This window comes from Bufo bufo, chromosome 3 (genome assembly GCF_905171765.1).
Source record: "Bufo bufo chromosome 3, aBufBuf1.1, whole genome shotgun sequence".
In the NCBI taxonomy this organism is placed as follows: domain Eukaryota; kingdom Metazoa; phylum Chordata; class Amphibia; order Anura; family Bufonidae; genus Bufo; species Bufo bufo.
Window position 1 is genome coordinate 681,974,048 of NC_053391.1, and position 14,970 is coordinate 681,989,017.

A 14,970-nucleotide genomic window follows, 5' to 3' on the forward strand; every position below is an offset into this window, starting at 1 on the left:
ATTGACCATGGCATCTGAGGAGTTAAATGTTTGCAATCTGAGTTAGCCGAATATATGGGGTTACTTTCAACTTTTTTTTTTTTTAACTTAAATATACCTGGGTACTTATGCCTCAGTATATTTTACCTGTGGGCACCAGTTATACCCTTTATCTGGTCCCATGCCATCCCCACCGTGATGCCAGACTCTGCAATCAGATCGGATTTGCAACTTTTCAATATTCCGTAGACTTTGAGGACTTATTTTCCAATATTTGCTTGTTGTCAGTGAATGGAAACAAATCACAAGGAGTTTACAATGTTATCCCCTACGAGATGAATACAGGAGCGGAGATGTCCTGTCCGATATCAGACTAACACCTCTCACCTACACAGATGACACAACCCCCTCTGCAGCATTTGGAAGCTATGGCCATGTGCACTTACCCCGGCATTCAGCAGCGTCGTCACAACATTTTTCCCCGGGATGCCCTGGATGGTGGTGCCTTTGCCGGTCGTTTTCTGCACCACAATGACATTCGGTTTAGAAGTCATAGGGATGGTGGTGATCTTTGTGGTTGTACCTTAAAGGGAAGACAGACAATTACGAAGTGGCTGATAACAAGGAGAAATGGCTTACATTCAGCAACTGGAACATTGTGGGGGCTTCAATGACATGGTGCCAGACCAGGTGCCCCCACCACAAGCAGCGCTGCCACACCACGTGCCAGCCACCACACGCAGCGCTGCCACAACACGTGCCAGCCACCACATGCAGCGCCGCCACACCACGTGCCAGCCACCACACGCAGCGCCGCCACACCACGTGCCCCCACCATACACACAGCCGCTACACCACGTGCCCCACCACACACAGCACCAGACGAGGTGCCCCACCACGTACACAGCGCCGCAACACCAGGTGCCCCCATACAGTGTATGGTTTACCCCATATGCAGTGCTGCCAACCAGGATACACCTCCACAAAGAGTTGCCAGACTGGGTGTCCGCCATATACAGCATGGCTGGTCAGTTTTTCGCCCCATATATCGCACTGCCAGACAGTCGGGGTGCCCCCCTACTCCTGCACAGTGAAGCATGTGTACCCCTGCAGATTACTTCTGCTCCATTAGGGCACAGTTGTGGCCACAGACTAAAACTTAAGTGCAGCCGACCCAAGGAAAACACAGGGCAGGCACCCAGCGCCCAGGAGGTAGTGGCTGGTCCGGTGTCCCTGTAATGAAACCCTTGGCCGCCCCTCACCTCTACTCCGTGTATTGTATTACAGGAATGTGTCACCCTGCAAGGCCCGGATCACCGACACCCTATAAAGTGCCTTCAGAGGTTTTACAGGGCCCCTACTAAAACGTCTGGAGCCGGCGGGTCCTCCGACACCTTGTAAGACAGACGATCCCCGGCTGCGGCTAAGCCTCCAGCCAGAAAGAATCCCACATAAAAACGGAGACAAAGAGCGTCCTCCCAAAATCCGAAACTATCCACGGAATTCTACATCAGTCATCAAACTCTACCCATCTATTTTTGGGAAAGCTGGGTGGTAATCAATATGGCCACAGCTACAGCCCGAGCAGAAGTCACCCAGCTTTCCCAGACGACAAACTGATGAGATACTGAACTTCTAGATCCGTTCCTCACAGATTTAAGATTTCTGACTGCTGTCAATGAATGGAAACACATCTGTGACGCTTGTGTGTAGCTGGTAAGACGAATGTCGCCATTCAATGACAGCAAGCAGAGATATTGGAAATAGTGAAGAACTGAGCACGAAGGATATGACAAGCCGCAGAACCTTCCATTATAAAGAGGATTACGCTTTATATAAAACTTAAAGAATTATTTTTAACCCTTCATGGACCTGCCACATGCACTGACCAGATACGATGTTGCTAGTGATGATCTTGCCTCCCAATGTGGCCAGCGATTTTGGCACCACGGTGATAATACTTCCACTGGTGGTCTTCACATATGTGGCACCTGGAGTAGCTGCCATACGAGCCCCAAGGGCTGAGCTGACAGCCGGACGTGTGTAAGTCGTCTGTGTCCCTGTAGATGGGAGGGAGGGAAAAGCAACAGAGAATTAGAGGGTTTCTCCCCCGACCTGAGGTTATTCTAGCAGCCAAAAACTATATTCAACCAACAATCACTCAGTTACATCCTGTATTATACTCCAGAGCTGCACTCACTATTCTGCTGGTGCAGTCACTGTGTACATACATTACTTATCCTGTACTGATCCTGAGTTACATCCTGTATTATACTCCAGAGCTGCACTCACTATTCTGCTGGTGCAGTCACTGTGTACATACATTACTTATCCTGTACTGACACTGAGTTACATCCTGTATTATACCCCTGAGCTGCACTCACTATTCTGCTGGTGGAGTCACTGTGTACATACATTACTAATCCTGTACTGATCCTGAGTTACATCCTGTATTATACTCCAGAGCTGCACTCACTATTCTGCTGGTGCAGTCACTGTGTACATACATTACTTATCCTGTACTGATCCTGAGTTACATCCTGTATTATACTCCAGAGCTGCACTCACTATTCTGCTGGTGCAGTCACTGTGTACATACATTACTTATCCTGTACTGATCCTCAGTTACATCCTGTATTATACTCCAGAGCTGCACTCACTATTCTGCTGGTGCAGTCACTGTGTACATACATTACATTACTTATCCTGTATTATACCCCTGAGCTGCACTCACTATTCTGCTGGTGGAGTCACTGTGTACATACATTACATTACTTATCCTGTACTGATCCTCAGTTACATCCTGTATTATACTCCAGAGCTGCACTCACTGTTCTGCTGGAGTATTAAATGTATTGAGGTGACTGCCCAGTGGTAGCTTGACAAAAACCCGCTGATAAGTCTGACACTTACCGCCGGGAGCGGTGACCAGCTTGGTCGTCATTATTGCCCCGTTGCTGCTGACCACCATGATTGGGGCGTTGCTGCTGTTCGGAAGAGATGCGGACATCGGTTTGGGGAGGATCTTGCTGGGCTGAACTTGTTGTGTGATTATTTTGACACCTGAAATTCAATAAAAAGGTAAATAAAATATGATCAAGTGGGCGGGGCCCTTACTACTGTGATGTCAGCAGTGGGGTGTGGCTAAAACTACTGGGATACCTTCCCAGCTGAACACACTCTTTCTTTCAAGCAGTTTCTCTGAAATATACACTCACCTAAAGAATTATTAGGAACACCTGTTCTATTTCTCATTAATGCAATTCTCTAGTCAACCAATCACATGGCAGTTGCTTCAATGCATTTAGGGGGGTGGTCCTGGTCAAGACAATCTCCTGAACTCCAAACTGAATGTCAGAATGGGAAAGAAAGGGGATTTAAGCCATTTTGAGCGTGGCATGGTTGTTGGTACCAGACGGGCCGGTCTGAGTATTTCGCAATCTGCTCAGTTACTGGGATTTTCACGCACAACCATTTCTAGGGTTTACAAAGAATGGTGTGAAAAGGGAAAAACATCCAGTATGCGGCAGTCCTGTGGGCAAAAATGCCTTGTGGATGCTGGAGGTCAGAGGAGAATGGGCCGACTGATTCAAGCTGATAGAAGAGCAACGTTGGCTGAAATAACCACTTGTTACAGCGGAGGTATGCAGCAAAGCATTTGTGAAGCCACAACACGCACAACCTTGAGGCGGATGGGCTACAACAGCAGAAGACCCCACCGGGTACCACTCATCTCCACTACAAATAGGAACAAGAGGCTACAATTTGCACGAGCTCACCAAAATTGGACTGTTGAAGACTGGAAAAATGTTGCCTGGTCTGATGAGTCTCGATTTCTGTTGAGACATTCAAATGGTAGAATCCGAATTTGGGGTAAACAGAATGAGAACATGTATCCATCCTCTGATGGCTACTTCCAGCAGGATAATGCACCATGTCACAAAGCTCCAATCATTTCACATTGGTTTCTTGAACATGACAATGAGTTCACTGTACTAAAATGGCCCCACAGTCACCAGATCTCAACCCAATAGAGCATCTTTGGGATGTGGTGGAACGGGAGTTTGTGCCCTGGATGTGCATCCCTCAAATCTCCATCAACTGCAAGATGCTATCCTATCAATATGGGCCAACATTTCTAAAGAATGCTATCAGCACCTTGTGGAATCAATGCCACGTAGAATTAAGGCAGTTCTGAAGGCAAAAGGGGGTCCAACACCGTATTAGTATGGTGTTCCTAATAATTCTTTAGGTGAGGGTATATAACTGCAGCCTCATCCCCCTCCTCTCCCCTCCTCCCTGTATTTTACACTAGATAGATTTTTTGGTAACGGAGGATTCTGAACATATCCACAGATCCGGTGATGGCACATGGAGAATCGGTACTCACCAGACTCCTGCTTGATCTGTATGGTGGGTTTGATCCCTGGGGGCAGCTGTTGCTGTGGGGATGGAGCAGGGTGGGATAGGGCGGTTTGTTGTGCCAGAGGCGACGTCTGCTGCGTTATCTGATGGATCTGGTGTTTTGGCGACTGCTGGTACTGCTTGGGAAACTGCGCAAGGATTTGACCGGGAGAGGCCAACAGGCTTTTGGGGGAGGGGAGTCGATTGGAAGCGGCTTTTACTGTTGACGTAGAGACACCTAACCCAGAGAGATAAGAGATGTCACACATAGGAGTCGGCCCGCCTGCTGTAAAAAAAAGGTTTTATCAATGTAGAACGGAAGGTTCTGCAACTTTGTCTTTCAATTCTTCACCACTTTTAATGCCTCTGCTTGCTGTCAGTGACTGGAAACACCTGGAGGATGAAAATCTGTTTTGATTTGAAGACACCTGCAAAGAGAGAGTAACGAGACCTGCACCTGACGGCCGAATGTGATCAGAACAGGTGTTCAGCCTCTAAAGGTACACAGGAAGGTTTCCTTTCACTGACAGCAAGCGGGGGACTTGAAAACGGTGTGAACACAAAGTATATGAGAATTTTGTAGACCTTTTTACTTCTTTTGAACCTGAATTATAAAAGTAACAGGATGTTATTGCTAAGAGTGGTAATAAAGTGAACAAAAGGTCTCTGTACCCCCCCCCCCCCCCCCTCCATCGTAGGGTAATTGGAGTCTCTAAGGGGAGTATGCCCCCCCCCCCCCTCAGGGTAACTATAGGCTGTGCCATTAATGAGATGACAGGAACAGACTGATTGGTAAGAGGGGTGATACCATGAAGAAAAGCTCCTGTATCCCCCACCCTGGGGTCACTGGAGGCTGTATAAGGGAGGGCGGCAGTAATGGGGTGTGACTGCTAAGAAGGGCGATACCATGAAGAAAAGCTCCTGTATCCTCCACCCTGGGGTCACTGGAGGCTGTATAAGGGAGGGTGGCAGTAATGGGGTGTGACTGCTAAGAAGGGCGATACCATGAAGAAAAGCTCCTGTATCCCCCACCCTGGGGTCACTGGAGGCTGTATAAGGGAGGGCGGCAGTAATGGGGTGTGACTGCTAAGAAGGGCGATACCATGAAGAAAAGCTCCTGTATCCTCCACCCTGGGGTCACTGGAGGCTGTATAAGGGAGGGCGGCAGTAATGGGGTGTGACTGCTAAGAAGGGCGATACCATGAAGAAAAGCTCCTGTATCCTCCACCCTGGGGTCACTGGAGGCTGTATAAGGAAGGGCGGCAGTAATGGGGTGTGACTGCTAAGAGGGGTGATACCATGAAGAAAAGCTCCTGTATCCCCCACCCTGGGGTCACTGGAGGCTGTATAAGGAAGGGGGGCAGTAATGGGGTGTGAATGCTAAGAAGGGCGATACCATGAAGAAAAGCTCCTGTATCCTCCACCCTGGGGTCACTGGAGGCTGTATAAGGAAGGGGGGCAGTAATGGGGTGTGACTGCTAAGAGGGGTGATACCATGAAGAAAAGCTCCTGTATCCCCCACCCTGGGGTCACTGGAGGCTGTATAAGGGAGGGCGGCAGTAATGGGGTGTGACTGCTAAGAAGGGCGATACCATGAAGAAAAGCTCCTGTATCCCCCACCCTGGGGTCACTGGAGGCTGTATAAGGGAGAAGCAGAACCATCTCTTACTTTGGGCCACGGTTGACATCACAAGGGATGGGGTTGCAGACACCACTGAGGTGACGGCGATGCTTCCTGTAGACACCGGAGTTGAGGCACCACCGGTCATACCAGCAGAGGCCTGGGCCAAGGTGGCGACCACTGGTGGCTTCTGCGTGGTGGAGGTGATGACGGAGGTGGGGATCAGCTTGGTGACGGCTGCATAGTTGTGAGACTTGGATAAAATGTTGGGGACAAATGTTGAGCTCGGAGAGGTTGTGACGATGATGACCTGTCCGGGAAGGGAGGCAGAAGACAAACATAAGGAAACCATCAGCATGCCACAATGCAAATAAAGTTCAATATTTATAGCTAAAGCTGCAGACCCTTTGTCATCTTAATTTTGTGCTCCAATTCCTCATTTTCAACATCTCCGCTTGCTGACAGCAAATGGAAACAATTTCTGTTTATATCCAAAGATTGAAATCCCGTACAGACCTCATTCTTTTTTTTTTTTTTTCACAGCTGAGGGTTTGTTACAACTGCATCCAGTATAAAAATAAAAAATCTCCGTGAGGCACATACTTCAACAGCACAAAACTCCCTCCTGTGACAGGAGTTTGTTACAATGTATTAGTGCAGGCAAAATGCACCAGTCTGTTTACATCACAGCAGAACTGTAACGCCACTTCAGCTGTGTAAGCAGAACTTAAAAAAAAAAAAAAAAAAGAAAAAAAAAAAAAAAAAAGCTTCCATTCACTGACAGGTAGCAGCAAAGAAAGATTGTGAATATTGACAATTTAAAGTATACTAGAAAGACTTTTCCATACAATGTTCAAAGGGGAACTCCACAGAATTGTTCCCTCTGACATAGGACTCCCCTGTAGGTTCGGTTTACATGGCGACTTTTGGCCGCGCGTCACTATCATCGCAAATCACAACTATCAATTGAAATCTAGCAGGGATGGATTTCTGACGGACGCTGGGGTCAAGGTCAAGGAGCGATCACATGCACTAAAATTAGATGCAATGAAGTAGCACCATATTGCGGTATTATTTTGCACATTGGCATGCTGCCCCAGCCTATTACTCACTGCTGCCCTCTTCTGGTTCAGGGTCATAATACATGTCTGCATCTTTTAGAGATGTACATTGCATGTTAGTTAAAAAAATGAAGCAAAGAGAAGGGGCCCATGGGGCCCCATCAGGCGCCGGACCAAACATACATGTGACTGTAGGGCAGCTAAGACCCATTGATTTACAAGGGACAGAGCAGCACCATCAGGCACAGTCACCCTACCACGCCTGCCCCTGGGGTCTTGGGCCCCCATTGAACAAAGACTAAAAGGGGCTGTATCATCTTGCGCTGCCGTCCTCCGCTCATTCCTATGCGGCGCGCTCGGCTATATTCGAAGTCCCATTGAAATGAAAAGGAAGTGCAGCGCGCATTCGGAGCCACCCCTCCATTCACGTCTATGGGGCTCACGGAAATTTTCAGCGCTCCCCTCTAGGAATGAATGGAGGGTGACCGCGCATGCGCAGTGCACTTTCCCAGAGGTGGGACCCGCACCTATCGGACACTGGGGGCCCTTCCTTATCCCTCAAGTCCTGGAAAATCCCTTTAAGGATGCGGCCGCTCTACAGAGGGGTCTCATTTCCTGCGCGCATACAGCAGAGCGGCATCAGCAGTCTGGGAAAGCTGTATTGGCGGCCATACTGCTTTCCAAGAAACTGATGAACGTTACAGAACAGACCCGTTTTAGGAACCATGTGTGGGGCGCCCGGTGACGCTCACCTTCTGGGTGGAGGTGTTGGTGGTCTGGGTGGCGGGTTTGGTAAATGTGATCTTCACCGGTGACATGTGCGGGGGTAAGGAGTTGGCAATGCTCTGCATGATGTTGCTCATTTTGGGGCTGCCGGCGACGGGCACAGTGATGGTTTTCGAGACCGGAGTTGTGGGTTTGGGAACATCTTTTAGGACCACGGGGGAGGAGCTGCTGGAGTTGGTTCTCCGTCGCTTGCGAGGCTTCTCGTCATCATCCGAACAGTTAACACCTAAACGGGAAAGAGATCACATAACGGATAAATGATGTCATCTGTGCAAAACATGGCTGCCTACTTCTAGAAACAGCGCCACACCTGGGCATTGGCTGCATGTACACAGTGACTGCACCAGCAGAATAGTGAGTGCAGCTCTGGAGTATAATGCAGGATGTAACTCAGGATCAGTACAGGATAAGTAATGTAATGTATGTACACAGTGACTGCACCAGCAGAATAGTGAGTGCAGCTCTGGAGTATAATACAGGATGTAACTCAGGATCAGTACAGGATAAGTAATGTAATGTATGTACACAGCGACTGCACCAGCAGAATAGTGAGTGCAGCTCTGGAGTATAATACAGGATGTAACTCAGGATCAGTACAGGATAAGTAATGTAATGTATGTACACAGTGACTGCACCAGCAGAATAGTGAGTGCAGCTCTGGAGTATAATACAGGATGTAACTCTGGATCAGTACAGGATAAGTAATGTATGTACACAGTGACTCCTCCAGCAGAATAGTGAGTGCAGCTCTGGAGTATAATACAGGATGTAACTCAGGATCAGTACAGGATAAGTAATGTAATGTATGTACACAGTGACTGCACCAGCAGAATAGTGAGTGCAGCTCTGGAGTATAATACAGGATGTAACTCAGGATCAGTACAGGATAAGTAATGTAATGTATGTACACAGTGATTGCACCAGCAGAATAGTGAGTGCAGCTCTGGAGTATAATACAGGATGTAACTCAGGATCAGTACAGGGTAAGTAATGTAATGTATGTACACAGTGACTGCACCAGCAGAATAGTGAGTGCAGCTCTGGAGTATATTACAGGATGTAACTCAGGATCAGTACAGGATAAGTAATGTAATGTACACAGTGACTCCTCCAGCAGAATAGTGAGTGCAGCTCTGGAGTATAATACAGGATGTAACTCAGGATCAGTACAGGATAAGTAATGTATGTACACAGTGACTCCACCAGCAGAATAGTGAGTGCAGCTCTGGAGTATAATACAGGATGTAACTCAGGATCAGTACAGGATAAGTAATGTATGTACACAGTGACTCCTCCAGCAGAATAGTGAGTGCAGCTCTGGAGTATAATACAGGATGTAACTCAGGATCAGTACTGGATAAGTAATGTAATGTATGTACAGTGACTGCACCTTTTCCACACACAGATGACAAGTAACAAACCTTCAGCTCCGTTTAGTAACACTCTTTGGATGTCACTTACTTTTCACATAAACTGTGCTGCCACTTGGCAGGACAACCACATTGGAGGCAGGACTAGCAGGTCGGGGTGACTTGACGGTGGCAACACTACCACTGGGGATCGGCGTGGATGTAGGTGTGGACGTTGTACTGGTGTAAGAATAGCAAACGACCACTAGAAGACAAGAATGTAAAGATAATGTCAGTGATTACTGTCTTATGACCAGAGCAGGGTAACACCTCCATGCAGCCTGCATATGCTATCAATATGGCAGCACTAGGACCCTGCAGCTCATTTACTAGTTAGGTGGGGCCTAGGCAACAAAAGCCGGGGTTGGAGGGGTGTCAGGCCATACCGGAGATATTCGAGTACTACAGGTGTAAGGTGCCAGCCCCCTCCCCCACCGCAGCACTCACCTTCCTTGTTGCCAGTCTCTGCCGGGTCCGGCAGCGAGGCGTTGTGCTGTCCGGCTGAGTTGGCGATAGCATTGGCGGCAGCTGTGAACGCCGTCTGCGGGACCAGACGAGGCATGAGCGGGATCAACCTCCGCCCTTCAATAGACCACTCAGAAGAGCTGTTCGGACCGGACATACTTAAAGAAAAACAAGAAGAATACTTAACATGGAGCCCTCCTAGGCTGCATTCACAATACTGCAGGCTTCAGAGCTGAAATCCCCCCCCAGGATTCCCGGCTCATTCAGTATCTGCACAGAGCCTGCTCTAAATCTGGAGACACTAACTGAACCCCACATCACAGGGAGCTCACCAAGAACCAGCAGAATTATGAATGCAGCTCTGAGTATGACAGATGTGACTGAGCAAAATGACAATGTTGTGTGCAGATTAAAGGCTTTGTCTGGGACTTAAAGGGGTTATCCGAAATGCGCCAAAATCCTGGGCGGCTGCCGTTTCTGGGATCACGTTCCGTACATTGGGCATGCGATTCCAGCCTGGGATTACGACCTTTGGCGCAAGCGCGAGTCTGAATCTCTTGCCAAAGCGCTAGCAAGAGATTGAGACTCACACATGCGCTGCGGGTTGGGATCACATGCCCAATGTACAGCACATGATCCCGGGAGAGGCGGCTGCGCGGGATTGCAGCGCATCTCAGATAATCCCCATCAGTATCAGCAGCCCCTTCCCCCCCAAATAGAGCTTGGAAGGGGCTGTGGCGCTCGAGCCTCTTTCTAAGCCGGTGACATCATGTCCTTCAGTCATATGGCCTCTGAATAGTGAATAGGATCGAGCTGCAATACCAGGTACAGCCACTGTACAGTGTATGGCGCTGTGCTTGGTATAATACCAACAGGCTGAGACACTCTACCCTCAAACAGCTGATTGGTGTGGGTGACGGGAGTCGGACCCCCATCGATCTGACATTGATGTGCTGTCCTGAGGAGCGGTCAGCAGTATTTCCGTATAGGTAACTATACTCACTTGTGAGCGATAGTAGTGAGGCGCTCATCGTTCACCGCCCTGCGCACCTCTGCGCGATGCCGCTCCGTAGAAATGCTGCAGATAAGAAGATATTAAGATGAGGGAACTGTCCGGGACCAGATCATATCAAACAGACCCTGCAAAGCCTCCATGGCGATAGAAAATGGTCACAGACAGCGTGAGGACCCCACATACAGCTCCTCATATCTCAGCTTCCTGGGAGGTGTCTGAACACGTGGCTGCTTTCTTCCAGAAACAGCGCCTCTCCTATCCATGGGTTGTGCCTGGTATTGCAGCTCAGCTGGACAGGGCTGAAGTGCAATACCACCCACAGCCTGTGGACAGGGGAGGCGCTGTTTCAGCCATGTTTTTCAAACCCTGGACTGCAGTCCCGCCTGAAATTCCAGTGCCGATTTCCTCCATCAGGGGGCAGCAGCCAGGCCACAAGGATGGCAGGGGCAGAGCGTAGCCCACCCATTCCCAAGACTGATAAATCACTCACCTCAGAACCTTCGAGAGTTCTCCAAGGAGGTCTTTCTTCTCCTTGCTGAGGTCGCCCTGTGCGCGGAGGGCGCTAATGACGCCCGCATACGCCTCCAGCTCTGTCGGCACAAGAAGAAAAAGACAGAAACCATAAGCAGCGGATAAACCCAGCATGAGCTGAACGCTAAGTGCCCCCCATGGGGGAGCTACAACATAAAAGAAAAGGCTTCAGACTATGTGGCCACAAACCTCATATTCAAATTAGTCTGCGGAGCTGCATTCACAATTCTGCTGGCTATATTATTGGAAACGGTCATATTCCTGTACAGAGCCTGGTGTAAAGGCGAAAACATGAGAAAAATTTCCAGAGGGATCTCTTTGTGCTTTGCAGACACTGAATAAGCTGGGAGTTCTGGGTCAGATTTCAGCTCTGAAGTCTGCAAAAGAGTGAATGCAGCTGCAAAGTGAAAGCTTCTGGCACTTGTTATTGGAGGAGAGCACCAGGCGTGTTCGCCGAGACGTAATGCGATGACCCCTCCACTAGGGGGAGCAGGATCTGGGACGCTGCTTGTCTCATCAGTGGGAGTTCGGCGATGCACCACCCACTGCCGATTGTGAATAGGGTCACGTTAAGACCCTAACCCTGTTGACTTTTTGGTCACAGGCGAGTTTGCCGGCCTAGAGACCAATAGAAGTCACATACAACTGCGACTTTCTTTTTTTTTTTTTATATTGTCTGATGGGCGTCGCATATCCTAAATAGTACGAGGCACGCAGAAAAAAAAAAAAAAAACGCATGCTAAAATAACTGCACGAAAAACACAATTTCTCACAATGCGACCAAAGTTACGATATGACCCCCAGGTTACAAAATGAATACCACTTTAAAAGCGGCAGCGAGTTGGGTGGCGGCCCCGCGATCAGCTGTCTAAAGGGGCCGCAGCACCGCTTCATAATAAACCAAGCACAGTGCCATCTAGTGGCCGTGCCTGGTATTGCAGCTCAGTCCCAATCACTTCAATAGGACTGAGCTGCACAGAGGTGGCAGTGCCAGGAGTCGAGCCCCCGCACCAGATACGGACGACCTACTGTAAGGGTAGCTCCTCACGAATACCATCATGGGGGTGGGGAATCGTCTGCACTCCCATTGAACGGTAATCCCAAAATGGCAGATACCAGGAAATAATACAGTGTAAGGCCTCATGCACACGGCCGTAGTTTTGGCGGCTCGGATGCGGACCCGTTCACTTCAATGGGGCCGCAAAATAAAATATAACCTGTCCTATTCTTGTCCGTTTTGCAGACAAGAATAGGCAGTTATATTAATGGCTGTCCGCGCCGTTCCGCAAATTGCAAAATGCACACAGACACCATCCGTTTTTTTTGGCGGATCCGCAAAACACACAACGGTCGTGTGCATGAGGCCTAAGGCTACATGCACACGATCGTATGTGTTTTGCGGTCCGCAAAAAAACCCGATGTCATTCGCATGCCACCCGTTTTTTTTGCGGATCCATTGTAACCATGCCTAAAACGGAGAAGAATAGGACATGTTGTATATTTTTTTTTTCCGCGGCTACAGAACGGACACACGGATGCGGACAGTACACGGTGAGCTGTCTGCATTTTTTGCGGACCCATTGAAATGAACGGCGTGTACTGTCCCTTTAAGGGGCCTTTACACTGCCTGATGTTTGGGCAGATTACCACCGACGAGCGTTCATACGAAACCGTTTGAGGGGACGCCTAAATCATCGTTTGCCGGCAACGAACCTGGATGGGGACGAGCGATGACATCAGCGATCCCTCCTCCCCGTCGCTGCAGGTGAATGTCTCCTCCACTGACGAGCAGGCGATAGTCAGGAGGGAACGTTTGCTCCATTGAACTGTGTAATGGGGCCCTTTAAGAGGTCCCTACCCCCGACCGGAGCCCTGCATCAGACCCGCGACCTCTGCCAATGTGTGGAATCTGACAACAGGGGGGTCCGGCCGCTCCCCCAGATTTCCTACAAATCTGCATCAGTGGTAATGGTGGTGAAATACCCAAAAACCAGTTCATGGTGAGGGCCTGGACCAGTCCGCTGTCATTACCATCCTCTATACTGGTGTAGTGCAGGGGTGCCCAACCTGCGGCCCTCTAGTTGTTGCAAAACTACAACTCCCAGCATGCCTGGATAGCCTACAGCAGGGCACGGTGGGGGTTGTAGTTTTACAACAGCTAAGGGGGCCGTAGGTTGGGCATCCCTGGTGTAGTGCATGGCAGCTTTCTTCCAGAAACAGCGCCACCCCTGTCCCCAGGCTGTGGGTGGTATTGCTGCCAGTCAGCCCTCTTCACTTCAATGGAGCTGAGCTGCAATACCAAACAAAACCCACAGGCAAGGGGGGCGCTGCTTCTCGAAGAAAGCGGTCATGCGTTTTCCAAATCCTGCACAGCCCCCCTCCCCTGCAGATCCTACAGGAGGGGAACAAACGGGTCTTATAATCCGTATTATGTGTCCGATCCGACCCCATATCTGACAGGTCTCACCACCCAATCATAACTCACATTGAGACCCCTATCAGCACGGACAGACCCCTAAACGTCCGATATTCCAAAGCACTGGACAGACTGGCGGACACATACAGCAGTTATCTGCTAGCACAGGCCCTGAGGACTGCAGTCAATTCACATTAATCAGGATTTCCAGTCTACAGGATGCCGGATTACAGGACACACACTGTAACAATAGCACAGGAAATCCCTCACTGATACATTGTATCCTCTTCTATGGCCGCAGACGAGCGCCACCTGCTGGAGCCGCGCCCGCACTGCCCACGAAATGTTTACAATCACACAGGCTGGGCGCTGACGTCAGAAGGGGGCGTGCCTCGCCGAATTCACACACACAAAAAAGCTAAGCGCGCATGCGCAGTGGCAATTTCTGCGGAATAACAGAGGTAACGGATGGAAAGCGCACCCAGTTTACGGAGGATCCTTTTACATTCATCTCGGCTGAAGTCCAGGAGGGTCGGCCACACCACTGGCATCCTGTCCCCTGCAGTCACACAACCCTGATGGGGAGAACGCTAGAAGGCATCCCCTCTCACGCTGTGAGGGGGGCCCCTGACACGTACGAAAGGGCTCCAGCTAGTCCCGTCACCGCGGACTTTGCTATACGGTGAGGGATCACGGAGCGATCAGCCACCGTAGATCCGGTGGGTTTGATTGCAGCTCCCGCTGTCAAGATGGCGCGCCGGTAACATTGCGCATGCGCGGGGAAAGCCGGGAGTTGTAGTCCTGCTTTCTGATTGGTTGGCTTCGCAGATGAGGCGAGCTTATCACAAACGAGGGAGGGAGACTGTGAGTGATAAGCTGCGGACGGAGGCCAGAGAGGGACAAACATTAGAACGCCTACAGCGACCTCTAGGTGTTACTGCAGCTTTGGAGGATCCGCTGTGTAGATGTAGAGGCCCCTCCCTGTATCGCCGTATACAGTGCCTTGTACTGAGGCGTTTTTGGAGGGAGGTCAGGTAGTGGCGCATGCAGCCTCCATGACCAGCTGTCTGTGGTCTTTATGCCTCATCTGTTTATATGGGGGGCACCCTAAACATTTGGGTCACCAATACTACAAATGGCCCTCTTCAGCACACCCCAGAGGGTAGTACAGACCCCCCTAAACTAGGGGTAGGCAACCCCCGGCATTCTAGCTGTCATGAAACTACAACTCCCAGCATGCATACTTGCTCTGCTCTTCTCAGAACTCCCATAAAAATGGACGG

The 14,970-nt window shown here is 49.7% G+C and overlaps 1 protein-coding gene across 3 annotated transcripts in view; it reads right to left on the minus strand.

Moving 5' to 3' along the window:
* Positions 1-14,458, minus strand: part of EMSY (EMSY transcriptional repressor, BRCA2 interacting) — a 43,260-nt gene extending 28,802 nt beyond the window's left edge. For all 3 annotated transcript variants that reach the window (XM_040426437.1, XM_040426438.1, XM_040426436.1), the window contains exons 1-11: positions 14,169-14,458; positions 11,231-11,330; positions 10,729-10,803; positions 9,708-9,883; positions 9,313-9,465; positions 7,818-8,077; positions 6,053-6,314; positions 4,370-4,621; positions 2,893-3,042; positions 1,869-2,039; positions 426-562 (exon numbers count right to left, since the gene is read on the minus strand). In XM_040426437.1, the coding sequence (XP_040282371.1) occupies positions 426-562; positions 1,869-2,039; positions 2,893-3,042; positions 4,370-4,621; positions 6,053-6,314; positions 7,818-8,077; positions 9,313-9,465; positions 9,708-9,883; positions 10,729-10,803; positions 11,231-11,330; positions 14,169-14,238 (1,806 nt within the window). In that variant the 5' untranslated portion in view covers positions 14,239-14,458. The remainder of the gene's footprint in view (positions 1-425; positions 563-1,868; positions 2,040-2,892; positions 3,043-4,369; positions 4,622-6,052; positions 6,315-7,817; positions 8,078-9,312; positions 9,466-9,707; positions 9,884-10,728; positions 10,804-11,230; positions 11,331-14,168) is intronic.
* Between the last annotated feature and the right edge of the window lie 512 nt (positions 14,459-14,970).